Source organism: Sphaeramia orbicularis, chromosome 1 (genome assembly GCF_902148855.1).
Source record: "Sphaeramia orbicularis chromosome 1, fSphaOr1.1, whole genome shotgun sequence".
NCBI classification, from domain to species: Eukaryota; Metazoa; Chordata; class Actinopteri; order Kurtiformes; family Apogonidae; genus Sphaeramia; species Sphaeramia orbicularis.
The window spans coordinates 29,285,746-29,309,170 of record NC_043957.1 but is presented as its reverse complement, the minus strand read 5'-3'; the positions used below and the strand labels follow the sequence as shown (position 1 = coordinate 29,309,170).

General features: G+C 37.4%; 1 protein-coding gene across 1 annotated transcript in view; it reads left to right on the top strand.

Annotated features, from left to right (window-relative positions):
• The window catches only part of cnnm2b (cyclin and CBS domain divalent metal cation transport mediator 2b), a 55,711-nt gene that overhangs the window by 22,394 nt on the left and 9,892 nt on the right, over positions 1-23,425 (top strand). Inside the window, exons 2-5 of the mRNA XM_030138302.1 lie at positions 15,191-15,334; positions 16,599-16,736; positions 18,272-18,441; positions 22,539-22,632. Of these exons, the coding sequence (XP_029994162.1) occupies positions 15,191-15,334; positions 16,599-16,736; positions 18,272-18,441; positions 22,539-22,632 (546 nt within the window). The remainder of the gene's footprint in view (positions 1-15,190; positions 15,335-16,598; positions 16,737-18,271; positions 18,442-22,538; positions 22,633-23,425) is intronic.

Below are 23,425 nucleotides of genomic sequence, written 5' to 3'. Positions count from 1 at the left end.
ATGGGATTCCAATGTTAAAATCAAAATGAGAATACTCATAATGATTGCACAAATTTTATGAATATACCATTTATCATTTTAAATACTGACTGATTAAAGGTTAACAGCAACAAATAATAAGGGTGCAATTTTATATTACATTATGTTATAAATACAAATCCAGTGTGTGTATTACTAGTGCTCATTTGCTAAATTACACCTTAAAAATTGTAAACCTAAAATTAAAAAAAATCTTTAAAAGCATGAATCCTGAGAACCTAAATAGCCATGTTACAAAAAAGAACAAAAAACATTAAGTCATTCTTTACTATTACAGGTTGATGATTCGGTGATATTTTAAGTAAAACATCATTTTTACACGTTTCGCATTTCAACAACCCACATTCTCAAAGCTTAGTGCACAAAGCATGGAGCTTTTTTTATTGAGTACTTAGCTCATTCTAGCTTTAAGGATTTCGCCACGGCTAATTGTTTTTACTGAGGTATTAATTATAAGTTTTAAATCTGCAAGAACTCTGTGCCAAAAATGTGTGTTTTCAGGTGTTTAATAATTAGCTTGTTCCTTCTGTGTCACAAGTGACGAGTGGATGAAATGATTCGATCACAGTGACATGAACACGCAGCATCTTAAAGAGGGGTTATATTTTTAACTTGAACTCTTCTTTCACACATAATGCTGTTACGGGCTAGTGGAGGAAGTACAACAGGATCAGACCAGTTCAGTCTTACATCTTAAAGACTAGCATTCATTCTTAAGTGTGTATGGTACAGAGTTTTGGAATAGTCTCTTTGCAGGTGATAGTGATAACAACTATGGCAACCTCAACAACACTTCACACTTACTCCAGATATCTGTTAATGTGTTTGACAAGAAATATGCATGTGTAGGATAAGTGTGTGATGCTTTGTTACAGTTAATCATAAAGTTGCAGTGACTGAGTACCCCCGACCTACAAAAATGTGGATGTGCTGCATTAATAGAGAAAAACAGTGCTTGTTTTCGTCTATTCTGGGCTTTTTATATTTATATCAAACATAGTGGGTGACACTAATATACCTTAACACTTGATGCCATTAGGCAATCAAATGGTAAAAAAAAGAAGAGCATGTTTGTTCTGAGTTAGTGTAGAAGCATCTACAGAGCCACTCCCTCTGTAGATGCAAACAGCTCATACAACAACTCTCATTTTCATGTGATTATATACTAATGAAAACAGAATTCTGAATGTTATATGCTATTTTTGTAACTAGGTCTCACTAATTCCCCCAAAATTTTACAAACCAGATGTTTAATACCCATTTAAATGGCAAATTGTCACTACAGTTTAATTAATGAGGTGCAGTTATCATTGTGTTTACACATTAACAGACACATAGTAGCTGTTCTTCCATGTTTTTCTATTCTTTCCATCTTATACTAAGGTGGACTAACAGCTCTAAACACCAATTTAATATGTAAAGGGATAGTTTTGGGGTTATATGAGGTACTTACTGACTAATACACTGACTAACTTAACACTTAGGCAGTGTTTTACCTGCACAATAAACCAAACATATAAAAAAGACTGATCTTAAATTAAAAAAACAAAAAAATCAATACTGGTTTATATTTACAATATTTTCACCACCCTACCATACTTTCCAACAGTCTTGTCAAACTGTGGCCGACACAGCTGATCTGCAGCAAAATACATACGAGTAGCACATTGACACATGTAGAAATACTTACCAAGTGAAACAGCAAGTAATATTAAAGATGATTAATGGTTAATTTTTCCTGGGTTGATATCTGCTTTTTCCTGCTCCAAGCTAGAGAAGATCAAGATTAAAGATTGCTGTAGCAATTAAAACAACAACAGTTGACAATAACAAACAGCAAATGATGAAACAAAGTGAGACACAAGATGACAATCACATAAAAATTGGTGGTGCATAAAAACACTTACTTAAATAAAATGTAAAAACCTGCTGTCAGTCATCCACTTGTTTCTTAATGAATCCCAACCTATCAACTAGAGAAATGAAAAATGGAAAATAACAATATTGCAGGTTTTCTTAACACACAGGTAAATTCCTCTAGTCCTTGGTGGCATTGTTTTAAACTCAAAATGTTGTTATACTGAAGATCTTGAGCCTCAAGACCTTTTTCTGATTATCTTTTTCTCATCTCTTTAACTGCAGTTTTACTCTGTACTGTTTTGGTCTTGGATTATATTTCAAGAGCAGACAAGAACACACCTGCTGGGATATAACTGAATTTCCTGTGCAATGTTTGACCTTTTTGTGAACACAGTCACTTTTCAGCATATAAGCTTTTCTCCAACTCACACACACTGGAAACGCCAAGTTTAACCACCTTAAAGATGATGGCAATTTCAGTGTTTTGACAACAAAAAGAACTGTTGTGATCACACCATAACACAATCTGTGTAATATTCATGATATCTGTTTCTTATAATTCCCTTTCTGTGTCTCTGGTCTGGTCTTGATCTTGGTGTTGTCTTAGTCTCATCCTTCAAAATCTTGGTTTTGTCTAGGTTTTAGTACACTCTAATCTTGGTCTAAGCAGTTTTGACTACAGTACTGGTCTTTAATATGGATAATATTGCTCATAATGGTAATAATGTGAATGTGACTCATCGATATGTCCCCATTTGTAGTCATCATTGTGTGATATGCTCGCTATTTAGTAGTTGCAACACTTGCATAACAGAGCAGCACCTGACCGCAGGCCCATTCATTTATTCCCACTGGTTTCCCATTGATGCTGCTCCTTATGACTGAGGCCCAAAGGAATCTCCACCCAGGGGACCTTTCAACAACAAGCGCAGCCAGCTACGACAGCAAGCTGCTTCTCTGAATGAACAACAATGTCATTCCAGCAGTGTATGTGTGTGGCTGTACTGTATGTGTGTATGTAGTGCACACCACTGGGTAGTAGCAGCAGAATGATCTTGTGACCAAGGCCCCTTAATGACAGTTTGGAGCTATGAGCAGATTTAACTTCTCTGAGTTACCCTGATTAGTCCATATCATGCTATATGTATTGTTTGACCCAAAGGCCGGCCAAGCCTGAAGGGCCAAACCAGCAGTGAACTACACAAACAATGCACTGCCTGAAGTCACACATTTAAGGCAGCTTTGTGCTGCTTCAAACATATTTTTTTTATGCTTGCTCCCAATTAATATAGTTGTTGCTGCAGACCTTTTGATAATCTGGACAATTAAACACACAGGATAGTTTTTTTTTTTTTTTTTTTTTTATGTCAACTGTGTTTTAATATTATTGTACTATTTTTTTTAAACTGAGTGCTATAATTGCAGATATTTTGTGTTGAGACGTACCAAGCACATTTCAAGCCACGAAGAGATTTTAAAAGAAAAATTTTGAATATGGAGAATATGATGGACAGTAGTTTTATAGTTTCAACTTGGAAAAGTCATATGCAAGCAAATGTAATGTAATTTTAGATAAACACACCTCCGTTGGGGTTGGATCCAAGGTTATAATAGTTTTGGATTTTTCATTATAGTGTAGTTTTATTTAGTTTTGACTTTTATTTTCTCTAATTCAGTTAGTTTTGATTAGTTTTTGGAGCAGGTTTGCTAGTTTTTATTAGTTTTTGTTTTTTCTAAATGGTTAGTTTTATTTTATTTTAGTTTTAGTATAAGTTTTTTCATATCTTTTATCTTCCTCGCCGTTGTATTCAAAGAAATTAGTGACGCGCAGATCAGTGGGCTACCCATGGGACACTTTATTTGGGGGGTGGGTTGTGACGGGTCATTGGTTGAGCAGTGACACAAAAATATGTACAGTATTGTGTATAAATGCCCTATAGCAGGTTAAAATATTTAGTGATATATAGCCTGTTATATTTTATATTATTTGATGGTTATGTGACAGTCCGCTGCGGTGTGGTCCCCCTCACATCCACCTGCTGCCTTTGCACAGCCTTTTTCATTAGGAGCGTACAGAAGGTTCTTTTCTGCAGCTGGATCATTGCACCTCATCACCTACTATAACCTGGACTTCTGCCATCCTTTCCCACCGGACTCTGACTACTGCACCAGGTTTTTCTGCTTGTTCCCCCTTCTTTTTTTCTGTTATTAAATCCATTTCTCCCTTCAGCACCGTGCATTTGAGTCCTATCATTCACACCGCATGATAGGTGATGCACGGATCAGCTCATTTCCCGCGGATAACCTGTGGGTCGGGTTAAAAAATGTCACTTTATTTGCGGGATGGGTCAAATAATTCCGCAAGAGAGGGACCCGCTGGTTGAGAAAAAAAAAACCTGACATGCACATCACTAGAATAACACCCGTACAGGACTCTGCTGCTTTCTCCCAGCTTTAGTCTCCATGGTGCCAGGTGGAGTGGGGACGAGAAGCAGACTGTAAACCACAAGTGACGAGACATGAGGGACCGTGAAGTGCCATATGATGCTGCAATTGCTCGAGCGAAATAAATCAATTTGATATTAATCCGACATTGATAAAGAGAAAAATGAAGGGAATTTTATCCATAATTTTTATATGTTTTAATTAGTTTTGTAAGCACATGTTACAGTTTCAGTTAGTTATCATTTTTTTTCTTTTAATTACAGTTTTTATTTATTTCAGTTAACAAAACTATTTTTTCAATTCTAGTTTTCATCATTTTATTCATTTTCGTTAACATTAATAACCTTGGTTGGATCAGTGTAAAAACTGGTTTCATATTAACGCAGACACTGAACTGGTATAACAGATTTTACCACTAGGTGTCGCATTTGACGTGTTGCCTCCTCTGCAGTTTTCAGCTAATCTCTTTGACAGCCTTAAATGTGAAATGTTACCATAACACTGCAGTTTAAGCTAGTTTAGTTTTTGAGATAAAGTCTGCTATGTGTACCCTTGTCGGCACCGCATAACCACCCATGAATATTTTAGTCCTGATACAGTTTTTTTACGACGTGTATCATTCCTCCTACCGCTACTGAAATGTGTTGTTGTGGGACTCGATCAATAAACTGCTCACAGTTAATCAGACACCAGTCACTCTTTTGGTTTATTTATAAATTAAACTTATAAACTTATGTTTGTCACATTGTCATGTTTCTTTTTACTGATGCTAAACAATGACGTTGTCGGCACACATTGCTGATTTTGGATGTTTTTAATTTGCAAGAAACTATTACAATGACATATGTTGGCTCAGTTGGTTTGCAAGAGTCAAACCAGTTTAAGCTAACAAAACAAAAACAAAAAAAACCAATCTAAACTCTAATAAGTTGAGGGAAGAAAGACTAAGAAAAAAAAGAAAAGAGGTTCAAATTTTAAGTCACTGGTGAGGGGAATGTGTTGTTCATGGAAAAAGCAACACAGAGAAACATTAAAAATGTGCTGCATTCTGTAAGTACACTGGTCAGAATTATATTATTTTCATGACACTAGTCATCGACAACATGTAGACAACTCACTAGGTATCTCACTAGATCTTCACAGTATACGTATGTGGCAGTGATTTGACTGAATTTTGATTTCCTGATCTTGACCTGGAACTCCCAAAAAAAGTTGTGGATGCTAGACAAACAAACACTGGTAAAAATATAACCTCCTTGGCAGAGGTTTCAAAAACATTTATCACTGGAAAACTATTTTTTAAATTTAAAAAAAAAAAAAAAAAAAAAAACCTGCTTAAATGACACTTATTCAACCCCAAACAGCACATTTTTTAGTACGTTTGCCGTTACATTTTTATGTACAATTAATACTTATTGAAAGGTGATTAGCATTAAGAAAAAGAACATACTCCCTTGTACTTGAAATAAATGTGTTGTCTGTCAAAATAAGTGAGATTATTCAAGTAGACATTATCAGTAGGATTTCTTCACAGTTTCCACAGCCTTCTTTATTGCTACACCTGTGCTTTCCCCTTAAGCAGCCACACCGATAAAGATGAATGTGTTCTCTTACAGTAATATTTTCAGAGCCTCAATAAGCATCCCATTTATCTATTTTACACACTTGCACTTATGTATACAAACACAAGCATCCTCAGTTAACACAGGCCAAGCCACAGAGTCATGTTATTCTACTGGCTGTATCTTCTGTCTGCCTGTTTGTAAATGAAGAAGCTGTAAATAGTCAGCATGTAACCAGCATTGGGTTGTTCATGTCAGTGGAAAAATGGGTCAGAATGGCTGGAAACTCTGCTGCTTTTTTTTCACTGGAGGTAGATTTAGAAGAAAGGCTATCTAATCGGTTCCCATCACCCTAACATTGCACTATATTTGTCAGTGCTCAAATATTTGGAAAAATAGGAGGAGGGGAAGACAGGGAGGGAGGCAATGATGAGTGTCCACAACAGATACTGACCCCTCATACTCCCACCCCAACTCTCGGAGCCTTACGTGCCTATTTATAGGGGAAAATTGCGCTATGGAAAAATATGACAAAGCTGCATTCCATAAATAAGCTGGGAATGGTGGAAAAGAGCACATGACTTAGTCTCTGTAGGCCTGGGTGGAGATTCTCAGGCTAGGCTTTGAGGGATGGATGGATGGATAGATGGATGGACAGGCAAGTGGCTGGACAGACGGGCGAATGGATAGTTGGATAGACAGATGGATAGAGGATGGATGGATAAATGGATAGTTAGCATGCATCCATCCGTGGACATTCGTCCATCCGTCCATAGATGGATGCTTGGATAGATGGACAGATGGATGAATGTATAGATGAATAGGCATATAGATTTAATTGTTTTAGCTCCAGTAAAATAGTTGCAAGTAATAATATTAAAAAGTAATATAAGTAATAGTATTGTATTTCCCCCATTGTGGGCTCAGTAAAGTCTAATTGAATCTAATCTAATCTAATCTAATCTAATCTAATCTAATCTAATCTAATCTAATGTGATATTTAGTGACACTACTACTACTACTTTAGTGAGTAGGGAAGTTGCAGATTGCACCACTTTTGTTAGAGTCAGTGATTGTCTGTTCTGGACTTGTTAGTAAAATGGATATTAACTCTGGAACACACTCAAATTTAGTACATAATGGTAATGCGCTTAAATGCTGGATGCAATATAAAATGAAGAAAGAGGAAGAGGGATTCCATTCTGGGCTGCTGTAGAAATATGACCTCCCTCTGGCTCCATTTCTGTAATTACATCCTCCTAGATGTCTGTAAATCTTACACACTACACCTTTAATGTTATCTGAGTAAGCAGGATATGACACCAGTCATGAATTTCTCTGAATCTGAGCACTGTTGGAAAGATTTGATATAATGTAAGCACACAAGTTATCAACACATATAACAAAGGGGTAGTCATTTTTTAGATATTTTGATGTTGTTTTACATTCTGTGCGGTTGATTTGAAGGAACCTGATGTCTCCTGTAGTGGTGGTAAGTGCCATGGATTGAATCTGTACATTCAGTGGCTAAATGCTACTAAACATCCATTAGAAATACAGTAGCTCTGCTGTAACTAGTGAGGACCTAGTCATGGCCTCTGTCTATTGACTTCAAACTGCACATGGTGCTATATGGATGATCTTTATGTGTTTTTTAAAAAATTGTAAATTTGTTGTCAGCAGTTCACCAGTTTTTCCCTCTAGACTAGACATGTTCTAGTAAGTAGTTCTTGGAGAAACTCTCAGACATTGTTTTTGTGGGTTAAAAATAAAAAGTAAATGATCTGAGTGCATGAAACATGGGATTTTAAGTGTCTGAATTCCTTTTCAAAAGATATGTGTGTGTGTGTGTGTGTGCGTGCGTGCGTGTGTGTGTGTGTGTAAATGTGGGTGGTGGGCTGATATCAGTATTCCTGGTTATGGCCCTCCAGAGATGACCTGCTGCTGTGCATCGTCATTCATTCTCTCTGCACATTAATTAGCAAATAAGGGGTGCTGCCTGACCGCCCCCTCAGTGAGATGATACACTTTCTGTTACTGACATCATTTACTGCCATGTTGTTTAGTCAGTTCTTCAGGGCGTGCTTGTGTGTGCACTTCAGCAGATGTAAAAGAAGACATTTACAGGCCTGCGTGCTTCGTTCATAAGAAACTTTAAACCATTATTTAAATTTTTGGGTGAATAAAACATGCTTCCTTAACAGATGAAAGTGAAAGTGAATTGACCCTGTGGCCCTGATGTGTGCAGTGTGCCTGTGTGCGGGACTACCCAGCATGCATTCAGCCTCAGCCCAGCTAGACAACCCCAGATGTCAGGCAGCAGTGGTGGCTTATAGGACCCCAGACGACTTGGTCCTCGCAAGGACACACTCTCCCTGAGGCCCGCTGCCAAGTTCCAGGCTCCAGAGGGTCCAGAGGGTCAGCTTCCCCACTTTTACCACCCCCTGCCGCAAAACCCGCAATGACTGCTTAGGAGCTATGAATAAACAGGCTGTCATTGTCTTTTAATATATTTATGGAAGACAGAAGCTACTTTTTTTCTGTCGCTTGTGTGGTATGTTGTCTTTGTGGGAAACTGGAAAGTATGCACTCAACTTGTGGGATGGCGAAACAAAATGATTTGGAGTTGAGCTACTGTGTGTAATACTGAGAAGGACAGAAATAAATAGAGGTAGACTCATATATCAGGCCGATATATTGATGTTTTTCAATATTGGCCATTGGCCTTAATTTTTTTTTTTTAATACTGATATTTGATCAGAACCAAAAATGTAATAAGATATTTGATCAGGCACCTGTGTGGGCAGCAGGACTCAGGACTCTGTTGTATTCAGTGTAGTTGTGGTGCTGTAGGGTTATATACAGGTTATCTACAGGTAGGATGCTGTTATGGACTGTTTGATGCCTTGTTCAGAGACAGACCAACGATCCTGTGAGCAGGTTCGGTTCAGTGTTGTGTGAAAATTTTCTTGGGTAGATTAGCCTCAGTATTTTAATCTGTCAAAATGATGGACGGCCTTCCGAATTATCTGTCATCTTTAAAAAAAAATCTGTCAATGACGGAATATTTTTGGTTAATGTGACCTCTGCTTTCAGTTGCATTTTACTGTCCATGTGCTTTAAAAAATAAATAAAAATCTGCCTTAAATATCAGCCTCAAAAATCAGTTGGAGATATTGGCCATTGGCTGACCAAATAAAATAAAAATGGCATCAGCCTTAGAAAAACCCATACTGGTCGACCTCTAGAAATAAACAGAGCACCAGTAGATGATAAGGTAGAGTGAGGTTATAAATGTACACCACTGGTAACTCCAAAACGTTGAGGTCCTAAAATAACTTCTAAAGCAGACTATTAATTATATGCTTCTACATGGTAGTCAGATTGTCTTGCTGCTAGTTGTATGCACTGGACTAGCAGCCCCCATAATACAATAAACAGAGCGATATTCTGACAGAAACAAGAATTGCATATGTATCTGTCTACATGCCTAGTTGTCAGTTGTCAAAAAATGATAATTTCACATCGACGGACAGACATGAAATTTTATACTATTGAGCATGGTCCAACAGGATGCATCTGTCTGTGAATAAAAAAAAAACCAAAACACTCCAGCAGTGGCAGCAACATTGTAAAGCTATGTATCTACTGCTGTTTTGTCAGTATCAGTATGCTAATCCTTCAGTCTTTATATCAAATGGAGTAACAGCTACAGAACTTTAGACCCAATGAAAAATAAGAGGTATATTATAGCTCATCCTGCAGGGAACATGCCATTCAATTGATTTTCATGATCTAAATGTGTCATTCTTGTAATTTGTGGAAATGTTTGCCCCATAATTGTAGGAATTTTATGTTTATTGCTTTTGTTTGACTTTGATCAAGCTCAGTGAGTCACTATAAAAATGAGAAAGAATTTTAGGATAGATAGGATAGGAACACACAAAAAACAAACACTTCTCTTTGAATCCTATTAGGTGACTTAACTGATTGAAAAATTAGGGTAGACTAGGGATATACTGCTGTGAAATACCACTTATGTAAAACAAAAAAAAGACCCATAGCCAATGTTATTTTTTGTTTACTTTGCTATTTTTTCTCTTTTTTGTGCCAAGGAAACCAAGAAATTGTGTTTGGAAATCTTTATGTCCATCATCACAGTATCTTTGAAAGAGAACAAATTCAATCAATGAAATTGATCAACTGTGAATATAACATGCTATGTATTTGTCATCGCTTAAATTTTCTCCATTTTGCACAGCTGATTTGTAGAAAAAAAACTTTGCTGAAAATGGCCTGAACAGAACTTTTTTTGAACATAAGAAAATACGTATTTAAAGGATGAAAGATGAGTTCAAGGACACATAATAATGAAGAATATAGTAAAATAATAGCAAACTGACCTGATTTGAATATATGATTAGAGACAGTTTTGCCTCAAGAATAAAGAGTATTTTGGGGTTTTTATCAATTTATAATGACTCTGTACTTACATATAAAGGTGTGCAAAAAATCAGATGTTTAATGTATATTATCTCAATTTAAGTGATGTTGAAGACATAGATATATAATTTGAGCTTTTTGTTAAAAATATGTGCCTCATTTTAGAGAACATACATCCATCATTCACAGTGACGTTCCAGTCTGTGAGTCCCCACCACTAGCATAGCTAAACAAAAAGTTTGTTTATAAAAGCAGCTGATTTTGACCCAGTATGTGTCTTAAAATATTCAGCCTAGTAATTCCATATTAGCATAAGAGACGGTAGGTGTATGACATTTACTTCGCTGTCTGTTCTGTGGAATTTGTGAAATCTCTGTCTCCTCGCATCGCCACTTGTGGGACAGATTCTAGAATAAACACTATCAAACTTTGCATAAACATTTTTTTCTGTCATTTTTCGTGAATAGCTTCCCGTTTCATTTTTTCCTGTGTCACTTTGTTTTAACTGTGACCTGTATGATCCCTGTCAAAGCGCTTACAAACGGGTCGTCTCTAATAGTTAACCTTGAGTTTACTCTTCTGTAAAAGCAGTTGATAGAAAGTATATTTGATGTGGACAAACGGCTGTGTCTGGTGATTAGTTTACACAAGTCAAACAGCTAACTCATGCTGTTACATTTGTGTTTTTAGTGTGTGCATGAATGTCAGAGCTTAAAGAGCAGAGCAGATTGTGTGTGTGAGTATATGATTTATGCGATTTCCTCACCTCTTATCAGTTGGTTTACATAAAGGTCAGAGGTCAAGCCTTGTTCTATGGTAGGAAGGTGAGGTTATGTTGACACACATTCTGATTGGTTGTTGCTCTACCTGAGAAGGGATTCCTCTATACACGTGCTTACACCATCAGAAATGCCTGTACAGTCTCAGTCCATTTTAACAGTAATTTGGTGCAAGTATCTATTCAGTGTTTATGTTTCACTGAGCCTGTTTACATGACCATAAAAGTCTGATAACTGGAAGTAATCAGATACCTAATTGTAATAATCAGATCTAATGCATTTACATGCACGTAAGAAATGCGATAATCAAAAAACCCTGGTTTAGACGCACCAGTCCATAATGGGATTTCTTTCGGAGTAGGGTTGCACCGTTCTGATATTAGGATTGGATATTGGCTCCGATATCAACACTGTAGCTGGATCGGGGATTGGTAAAAGCAACCGATCCATAACACCAACATTTGGGGGTATGTATGTCCGGGGGATGTGGTTCGTGCCATACCTTACAACGAGTACATGCAGACCATACAAAGTGAAAGTGAAATTTAAGACACTTTACTAATTCCTCTAAGTCTCCCGCTGTTGTGCCGCTTATTTTCCTTTTCCCTACCTTCAGAAACTTTAATTTGAGGGGGCAGGACATTTGTTTAAGGGGGCATGTCTTGCGCTTATGTTTGACTATGTAACTTCCGTTCTCTACGATTTTGATTGTGTTTACACATGCGCAGACATAAAAGAACGAAATAAATCAAATTAACCTGTATACATACAGGAAAACAGAATATTGGGGAGAAATCCAGGTGTGTTAATCTGATTACTAATAATCAGATTACTGCTGTTACCTGATAAAACATTTCAGATTATCCTGTTTACATGGTCACTGAAATAATCTGACAACTCCAGAAATCAGATCATGTTGGGAGCATTAGTGTGTAACCAGTGTAAACAGGCTCATTATGACAGCATCAGAGCAGTGTTGATGTGAGTCTTACATTGTCCATGCTTACATTATACTGTATGGATTGATGGTCCTGTTAATTTGTCTGTGGTGTCAACACCGAGCCACCTCTGAAGATCTGGTCTGGCACCATCCACAGTTATTATGGAATAGGAAAAGGGGGCTGTCTCAGTCCATTGGTTGGTTTGTATTTGTGTAAATGCATCATACTTGGGTGCAGGACACAGTCACAGTGTCTTAGCAGTAACAGGAAGTTGAACTCATGAAACATTTGCATGTGGGAAAGGAGATTATGGAATCAAAAATGAAAAAGAAAATGTCACTTAAAATGATTTATGTCACAGATAGTGGAAGGGTGCACTGGCAGGATTATACTGCAATGCTTTTTTGTTATGGATGAGCTAAATAACAAAAACAAAATGAGGAAACAGAAAGTAACATCTGAATTGGCATCGGCTGTTTGACAATATCAGTATCAGTTGGTGAATCCTTAATCCATTCTGAAATGTGGAAATTTGTTTTTTGTCTTAGAAACAGTAGTTTGTCAAAATGTTTACTTGCCAGTATTTTGTAGACCTTTCAGATCCACATCAGGTGGTACTGTTCAGGAGACAAAGTTGGCTGTCATCACATGATGTAAAATGTAAAATGATAATACATAATCGGTTGAAATTAGGTCAACATTGTGTTGAGATTATTTTAACTGATAATTTATTCTTATTACACACCGATTTGTGCTAAATCAGAATCAGTTATGTCAACCCATAGTGTCTGTGTGTTCATGCTCGTCTCTATTAAGTTTATCACTTCATTATCAAAATGACATTAAAAATCTAAATTCAGAAGCCGGGCCCTGTTAGGAAATAGTGGAGTAGATGCCATTAAAGAGAGGAGAGTGCACATTGATCTGTTTCGCTGTGTTGTGCTGTCCACTCCATTTGCCTCCCCTTCCCTGGGCAGTTCAGAGTAATTGCTTGCTCAAGGACTTCTGAGGCCTTATTGCTTAAACCCACTAAGGCGTCATTTGTGTTTGTCCTAGTTAAACCTAGCCCTCAGTGTTAAAGCAGCATGGTAAAGATGTCACTGATGTCTTTATAGAAATAAGGTCATCCTACTCTTCTTGGACTCAATAAAAATAAGATGTGTTGTCTGCAGATTTCCTTTTTCCTGGTAGGCTGTTTAGTGTTTACATTATTAATACCTCTCTTTGGGGATCTCTACCAGCCTCTTAGGTGTGAGCTGTGTGTGTTTCTTAAAGGCATTATTTTATTTTATTACACACAGCATTCCCTTCTTCCGACTCTCAGGCAGTGTAAACTTCACATCAGCGTGCTGTCATAGTGTGGGCAGGCAGTGAGCTGCAGTGCAATAAAACACTCTTGGTGATCAGCCCAGGAGTCCTTTCAGTCTGTGCTTTCCTGCACCAAAGCAGCAGACACTAGCTGAAACAGCATCTCAACACTTCATTCAGTGATGTACCTGTGTTTTCTAAAACGCACATGCCCTCACATACTGTATTACCCATGTACTTTTACACACATGTACACACACGAACACACAAACACACCGTGACACCCTCCATTATTTACACCAAGGTGTATCTGCATGCAAATGACCCATTCCAAGACAATCTGATCACACAGCGGAGGCTTCGACCGGTCTGTTCCTTCACTCGGTGAGAATATCGCCAGGGCGGAATGGAAACTTCATTTTGCAGGGGCTAATATTAGCCTGGGCCTCTGGAAAATTCCTTTTAAATGATCACAAGCTGAGAAAAGGCAAAGAATTTGTTTAGCGTTTTGCCTCACTGTACTCTCTGCATACACGGCAGTTTGTTTCTTTTGTTTTTTTTTTGTTTTTTTTGTTTTTTTTCAGATGGTACAGCGCACAGGAGGGTCCTGGGAACACAAATGTGGAGGGAGGGGTGGAAGGAGGGAGGGGGGCTGAGGGTGCTCGTGTGATGAAATGTTTGACTGTCTGTCGTCTACGTCTCTGACTGTCTGAGTGTTTGCCTGGCTCCCTTAATGCCTCACCAGACTCTTGCATCCCACTTTGACCATTTTAATTGCCTGCTCTGTGAGAGGTAAACACTCACACTGCAGTGATGCTGTAATGTTAGTCTGTGTTGTGACAAGCATAACACTATTTTAAAGGTGCTGTATGTAAGAATTATGTTCCAAGTAATCATGAAGTGTCACCAGACATTAAGGAATCATGTTCATTTCAAATACTGATATCACTGACAGTAGTAGTCCAGCCAGAATATTTGCATTTGAAAAGCTACATGGCAGCCCCTAAATAATGTTTATGTTGTCATTTTGTGTTTTGTTTCTGATGCTCCACCCATCACCCATCTCCCAATCATGAAGTCAGTAGCGTTTGGATATCCAGGTTACCAGTTCCCACTGAGCTGCAGCTAGGAACATTTCTGATCACAAATTTCCGACATTACTAAACCTAAAAGGCCTCTTATTATTCCCAAATGCCTCGTGACAAAGTGAGAAACAAAACAAGGATATGTATAGGAGATGCTTTTGAAACATGGAGACAGCTGAAAGCGGAGAAGAACCTCCCCGGCTTGCAGTGGCTCCACAGTGTTTTCTCCCAGGTTGAGCTGCGGTGCTTTCTCCCGGCCCAAACCACAGACACCACAGCCTGGGTGAAAAGACCGCGGTTCAGCCCCAGGAGAAAACACTGCGGCCTGGTCCCAGGTAAAGAGGCCCTGGCCCGGGTGAAGAGACTGGGCCTGGTATATGTACCGATGTTGGACTCGTCGCTTGCCATGGTAGCTCCTTGTGGTAGACGCTCATGATGGATCTGGCAACCCCTTGTCTGGGGGGAGGCGGAGGGGATACCACGCTCTACAGTATTTCTAATGTGATCGCAGTACCAGTTTTGTCCACAATCCTACATACAACTCCTTTAAGTGTTTGATTTAAAGTTCCTATTTGACGTGTGTTCATCTGTGACATGCTATTACGTCAAAGGGCATTACCCATGTGTTAATTCCCTTGTGCTTGTTCTCACTGTATGAATACCATGTCATGCTTGATTTTGTGGCTTTTAACTTAATAATTGCTGTTTGTTTGTGTTTGTTCCACCAGGAAAATCCCACCTGGCCATAGTTCAGAGGGTGAACAATGAGGGTGAAGGAGACCCTTTCTACGAGGTTCTGGGTATTGTCACACTGGAGGACGTTATTGAAGAAATTATCAAGTCTGAGATCCTTGACGAGACTGACTTGTATAGTAGGTTTTCCTCTAAAATGTTAATACCACACAAAAGAGGAAGCTTTGAGAAGAACATGTATATCCTGTCAGTGGGGTTTGTTTGTGGAGGCCGCCATTTTGCTTTGCTTAATACAGGCTTCCTCTTTTTTCCATTTTATTCCAGGTGATATCTAGCATTAATGTGAAATACTGTAATCTGCTATGTTGGAGTAGTATTTCCTTACGTAAAAAGGCCAAAATAAAAAAATAAAAAAAACTCTGACTGGCTTTGAGTGGCCACTGTAAGGGAGGCTAAATGGAGTGCAATCTACTTTTTTACCACTAGATGTTACTAAAGACCATACACTAATATAATACCAATCAAGTCACATTTTTCAGTTTATCAACATCTTTACTTCGGGATATATCAGGTTATCCTCACACAAATATAATACAAGCTGTGATAAGAGGATTTGTGGAACTGAAAATGATTGCAGTTTTAAAGCTGCATTAATCAGTGTTTTATATTAACATTAGATTAAGTGTGTAAAGTGCTGCCAGTAACTAACAAGACTGGTGACCTGAACCTGCTCTTAGCTTTTAGCATTGTGTCAGTTTCAAAACATGCAAATTAAGCTGTCATTGAGAGCAGGCAGCTGTTTCAGCAGAAGAGCTCTGATAAACCCCCATTTATGAAAGATGCCCAGAAACATGCAAAACGTTTGACGACTAGGTGATAAAAAAATTGGAGATATTTACAGTTTCAGGGTCTTAATGAGGAAAACTTTATGTAAACATGAACTTGTAAAAATGTCCTCTTTATTATTGTTATTGTTTTTTAATTTTTGCTTCAATACTTGTACAATGTATAGTGAACATGACTCTTTGTATAAACAGGGAGGATTAATGACAGCTTCATTGACTTTGTTAAAATGTTTCATCCCTGTCAAGCTGTGAACCATGAATTGTGCAGACAGTAGTAGTTAAATCTCTATTGGTCTGGGTTGCAGACATAGAGTACGTGCCAGTGTATCTGTTGCTGTAATGCATACAGTGTATGGCTTTAAGTAATGCTAAGAATGCGGTAAGCTAACAATGTAACCCCCTATAGCTTTCTCTTTTAGTTCTGAGAAAGACGCCATGGCTACATTTCCAGTAAAAGCAATACGCTTTGGGTAACTCAAGTTTAGTCACCCTACGACCTGGTACAACTAGCTTAGTACCTCTGTAGGTTGACCTTTCTTCTCTTGCAGAAAAGTTTTCAGGTTGTGTCTCAGGCCCAACTTTCATTTTCTCTTCTCAGCTGACAACAAGACAAAAAAGAAAATCACCCATCGGGAAAGGAAGCAGGATTTCTCGGCCTTCAAGCCTACCGACAATGAAATGAAGGTTAAAATATCACCTCAGCTTCTGCTGGCTACCCTGCGTTTCCTAGCAACAGGCAAGTGGGCTGCGTTGCTGCTTGACTTCCCCCAGTGTGCCCTCAACCCCTCACTGTGGGGAAAGAGTGTGTGCGAGCTGTATGTGTGTGCATGTGTCTGTATGTGCTTTTGAGTTTTTTGGAGTGGGGGGGTAGGGAGGAGTGAGGATGTGTGTAGAATGAGTATCTGTTGTTTGTGTGTGTGAGGGAATGAGTTGTGTGAGGACTCACAACAAGCGTGTTGGTATGCATGTGTGTGTGTGTGTGTAGAAGCTACAAGGCCTCTTGGGACTGCGGCACGGGATGTCTGCACAGGCTGCATGCAGATCGACAAAAAAGACCCCGCAGGAGTGTATTTATTTTATGTTGTGATCTTAACACACATCTTTAAAAACACCACCCTGTTTACTTACCACTTCCCCGGTGACATCACATCCAGCATTTTTTGGCCTGTGATCGGAGTTCTCACACAAGTTGACATACTTAGTGTAAAATGTGAAATATTTCACCCCCTTTCCCTTGGGAAATGGATTTCTAAACAGGCAGCAGAATATCCAGCTACTACTACAGCAGCAGTAGTTGACTGTGCCTCATTGCAGATGGATTTGCTTTAGAACTTTGACCTAGCAGCTAAGTGTTGATTAAGCCTCTAAAGGCTATTAGGGAGTGGAGTTCCTGGTGGTGGAGCCAGCAGCTAGCTGACACACATCACTGCCGCCGAGTTGAGGTAGCTGATTGGACCATTAGTTAGTTGAAATAGACCAGTCACCATCAAGTCACAGCATTTAAAAGTTGTCATCATGTTTTTGATTTGGTGTAAATGATGCTCAGGCTAGACAGATGTAGGAGCAGAGTGGACAGCACCTAGAAATCAAGAAAATATTTGTATGCATCAGGACACTTATTAGTGTCTAAAAAAAGATGCAGAAAACAGTGAAAGAACACAACATACAAATACCTTCTTGACACACAGTCCAAGAACCCTTTAAATCACAGAAAAGGATCAAAACATCAATTTAATGAATGTCCAGAGCTGTGCAATATGGCCAAAAAGATTATCTTGGTAAAAAAAAAAAAGTCTTTTATTAATAATCATCATCATTAATGTCAATTATGTCTTTGTAGTTTCAAGACCTTTATCTTGTGTAAAAGAAACTAAATGTATATATGTGACTTTAAACAAGTATCAACCAGCATTCATCGCGCAGCAGCACAATTCAGAAATCTAGACTGGGAACATTCAAAACAATCATAAGAATAAAATCAAAATATGTAGGAGTGCGATTATGTAAAAACAAAACGCTGAAACGTTTTGTGTCTCAGCTAAGATTCTAATCATATAAAATTAACTCTAAAACTCTATAATGTACTCTATAACTCTAGTTTTATCATCAATACCAACTTGATAATGGTTTCTCAGTTTAGATATCCTTCAGTTGACTAAGTGATTAATTGACCAAAATGTCTGCCAGCATCAACAGTCCTGATCAGTCCTGTGTCATGGACTCATTCATTATGTCTGATCGCTTACAGTCTGTGTTTCTTTGTCTTTGCAGAGGTCGAGCCTTTTGCACCAGTGCAAATGTCAGAAAAGATTCTGCTGCGCTTGTTAAAACACCCAAATGTTATCCAGGAGCTGAAATACGACGAGAAGAACAAGCGGGCAGTGGAGCACTACCTCTTCCACAGGAACAAGCCCGTGGATTATTTCATTCTCATTCTGCAGGTGTGTGGACACGCTGAGGTACAAAGTAGAACACAGATCATGAGTGTAGTCGTTCTCCTTTCAACTTAGATTTGAGTATATTTAATTTAGGGCAATTTTAGGGAGTTAATACCAGTGAGGCTTTCCCCATTTATACAGGATGTCTTCAAACCACAAGAAACCAGAACACAATAGGCTTTTAACTATGCAATTTTATTTTATGCATTTCAATCCATTTTTTGATAAACTTCCTGATATTGGTGATGGTTAGACTAGAGGTTTACTGTGTTCATGGACCAATCATTAGAAAGATCCCAGTCCATTTTTTCACCTAAATTAAACAGCTAAATTTACCTGCTAAGTAGATATAGCTATTAAGCAAATATGTAACTGAGTTATTAGTGTGTTATGACACTATTTTAGTTTGTCTAATTTACAAACACACTTTACCAATACATTTAGCCTCTATAGCTAAGGGTGTAGCTAATATTACAACATAATCAAAATGTAATGTGCCTACACAGAAATGTCTGAACAGCATTATGAACTATTTTGGACTGTGTTTTGTACTAATTACTTATTTATTTTATATTAATTATTCATTTTCTTTCAGATTTTTCTTGATGCTTAATGAGATATTTATCTTTGACATCATGCATGTTTTCCTATTTCCGGTCAAATTTCCAGAAGCTTTATATCATACATGGTGGATTATATCATCATAATAATAATAAAAATGGATTAGATTTCTATAGCGCTTTTCAAGGCACCCAAAGCGCTTTACATTATTGATCCATTATTCATTCGCTCTCACATTCTCACTCTGGTGGTGGTAAACTACGTTTGTAGCCACAGCTGCCCTGGGGCAGACTGATGGAAGCATGGCTGCCAGTTTACACCAAACAGCCCCTACGATCACCACCAAACATTCATACGCGTCATCTTACATTGTTCAGTTTTCATCTTCTAACCTAAATCCTGTGATTTATGTTCTCATGTTGTAACTGCTGCAACACAAACCTATACCCCAACAAACACATACAAGGCAGTGCTAGTATGCTGTACACTATTGTTTTTCTTAGTCCTGCTGTTTTTCACAGTAAAACCATCCATCTAAGAGAGATGTTTGTTCCCACAGGGGCCACGCATCCTACAAAGGTATGCATGGTATGACTGTACTGCGAGGCAGTTTGGATAAAAGCAACCAACAATGTTATAGATAAATAGCTCATTAGTAATATAAATGAAATGCTGAAGCACTTGAAAACATTCATATCAAGTGAAATATGTTTTCAGGGCATGTGAAGAGAATAAAGCATTTCAACCTTATTCAAGTTATTTTTTTAATGGCGTACAACATAAATTTTTTAAAATATATCTAAAAATAGAATGTAGTTTCAGGAACACTGCCAATTGTCCTATTTTTTGGTCATTTTGAGTGTTGTAGGTGTATAACTTCTCCTTTTTAACATTTCTTTATTGTCTATTTTAAATATATTAAAATTGATTAGAGGAAATGTTATGTGACTCTAGTCCAGGCCTATGCTTCTAGGGGTTTTGTATTATACGACAATTGTGCTTCTTTACAAAAGGTGCCTGGGGTGCGATGTTGTAATTGTTGGAACATGGATAGTAAGTTACATTTCCACACATCCTCCCCTCAGAGGCTCTTTGATGAAGCTCTTTCTTCCCAATTCTGAAGAAGGACAAGTGTGGGTGGGTGTGGAGTTTCAATTTCTGTTCAGTGATCTGTCAAGAGCATCATCTGAAACAAACTCAAACAAGCTTTAATCTTCGTGTTGACATTTAAAAGCTTTGCAAACCTGCTGAGACAATAGACTCCTAAGTAGTCTGTTTATGTACAGTCTCTGGGATTGAAAAGATGCAGCTGTTTTTAGTATAGATAGTTGCAGTCTGAGTTTTAAAAGCACTTTGTTATCTTTGATTTATGGGTGCTTCTATGAAACTGGTCCCTAAAAACAGGACAGAGCGGCTAAAAATTCAAACAAGATGTAGACTAATGTTATGAAGCAAGTTTGGAAGCACTTTGGGTCTGTTTTGAAAATAAATATTTACTGAGATTAAAGAGAAACTATTTTTCAGATAAAACACATTTTTATATTAGTTTTATACAAAAATCCACATGCAATATGGTAAAAAGGGCACAAAAATTATGTGCTACTGTTTATTTTGAATGTCTTTTTATTCTCTCACAGGTACATTTTGGGAATCAAACTAATTATGCAAGGCAGAGTCTTTCACAAAAATGACTGCTGTTGCAAAATCACTCGTAATTTATTTGTGTTTAAATGAGCAGGTTCCGCATGTAACACGAGTGGACACGATAGGTTACACACAAAACCTGGAATAAAACTGCCGATTCACGAAAAACCCACATTTCTGGATTAGAAAAACCACTAGGATTGACAAATTTAACAGTGTCTTTATTTATAGCGGCATATAAGACCATTTCCAGCTATGCGGTCCAGATCAAATGCATTGACACCTAGGTAGTTTTTTAATGTCCCGATTTGGGTCCTATTTTTGGCCCCAATATTTTATTAAAAATTCATTAATTTTGGGATGGCTCAGAGTATAATTTTTTTGCATTTATCTGACGTCATCATTAGGTACATCCTGGGGTAAAATATGTTTAAATTTCTCTTTTATTATTGGGTCTAAAAAGCTGGCAAAGTGCCAGGTACCAAAATGAACCCAGTTTCATTGAAGCACCCTTACCAGACTGCTTACATTAGTACCTATATGTAGTAATACACTGTTGCCCATAAAGTTGAAATAAAACATTGATACGTCTTATCATGAAATTATTATGACTGTGAGTTATTTTTGATAGATAAAGTGTAACTGGGACTTGGTATGTATTCATCGTACATGGTCAGAGATGACTTCTGATGTGTGGAAATAGGAATAAAATAGAGAATGTGTCTGAACACAAAATGATTTCAACTTTATGGGCAATAGTGTATATAAGTATTAAGGACACAATTATTAAACTACATTAAAATGGAAATTGTGCATCTGAATCATTGTCCAGTGAAGTACAGAAGTAAAGAAATTAAGTTTTAGTTCTAATCAAAACAAATGATGTTTGGTTATTATTATCTTCTTACAATGACAATGAAGAGCTGCAGTCAATTGAATTGAATTGAATTCAACTGATTGCTTTCACTTTGCTAACCTTTTTAACCCCGGTGATGGTGTATATTATTAGTGTGGTTTGATAAATCTGTCTAATCAGCAAAATAATCTGCTTTCGGTCTAAATTTTAAACAGTTGTGAAGTTTTATTCATCAGATTTCTGTGGAAGTTCAGTGAGACTCCCAACATTGTGATCATATGCATCATTTGGACTGTTTCAAGCCATATTTCCAGTGACTTTAAGTTCATTTGAAATTGTCATTTTTCACTGTGTTTTATTCATATGCAAAGACTTGTTGTTCTTATGTGATGCAAGTACAGCCTCTTTTTCAAGTACATATCATCACCTCCCTAAAATAATTGTTTATTTATTTATTTATTTATTTTTTTAGACAAAAATGACTTTTTGGCTAAATTATCAAAAACTCAATTTCTGGTAAATTTTCTTGTATTTCCTTAACAATCTGAAAAAATGACTTAGGCAAGTATTTGTAGGACGGTGATGATACTATATAACTGACTTTCCGTGCTTTGTATATTCTAATTTGGATCCAACGTGGTCAATATTACACAAGTGTGGGGTCAGATTGGGAGCTATTGTCAGTTTTTTCACAAGTAGTAAAAAAGAATGGGAAAAGAAAGGTAGTGGTGAATTTGCTCTAAACTCAAGGGGATGATGAATATATATACTTGAGTTGGAAAGGTGGCACATTTTAAGTAGTTTGGAGAAAGAGCTCGAATGTAAGTCATAGACGTCCATGTCCTTGACAGAATATAGCATCCGTGTGGGATTCATTTGGAAAAGGAGTGAGATCATTAGAATTATAAAAGTGTAATAAATGGTGTGCATCTTAAAAAAGCCCACATACAGTGAGTGTCGTTCCTTGTTACATGAGGACTACTGCAGTATGTTGTATTAAATGACGCTTGTTCTTGTCATTCTGGATCTGGTTTCACAGGGGAAAGTGGAAGTGGAGGCAGGAAAAGAGGGGATGAAGTTCGAAGCGGGTCCATTCTCCTTCTACGGGATGATGGCTCTGACAGCGTCGCCAGGTGAGAACGCTGCCTGACATGGTTTGGATTACTGCGCATTTACTGCCCTGCTGAGAGTTTTTTTTTTAAAGTTATAAAGGAACATGTAACAACATGAACATGTGCAACAATGTGACTCATTGAGCCATAGTTTATGAGCAAAAATGGGTGTTAAATAAGTTTAGCTATACTCCCAATTAGACCAGTTATTAATGGTAATTATTTAGTGTATTCATGATAATTAGGATCAAACTTTTTTTCCATCACTATTTCCACATAATTTTCATTAATAGACCTTTTATGTTTTGTATTTATAGCAAATATACCATGTTATTTTCAAAGCCTGTAAACTTCTTCATTACTGTATGAGTACAAATGAACTCCTGTATGACTCATACCATAATAGTGGCATAAAATTAACAGAAAGACAATTATATCATTTATCTCAATTATTTTTACCAACTATACTAAAATGCCATCTTTGTGACAGTTCTGCTACTAATATAAGTGCATTATTAAATTGAGTTTATTGATATTTTAGATTTCCACAGTATTTCTTTGTTGGTTAAATGGCAAAAAAGCCACTTAATTGTGTTATCTTTCCATGTTCACTAGTTTCTTAGGTAATTTTTAATGAAGGCTTTTTCCATTCATCTTTGCTGTCCACTGTCATTTTTTTTTCTTTTACTGTATTTATTTTCTTTATCCCACTTTTTGTTGTGGTGGTCAGAAATTTAGTTCTTCTACTAAAAAGTGTACATTTCCTTCAACAATGGCTGTGTTGCAGTGACATCATGAGAACGTGTCCTCTCAG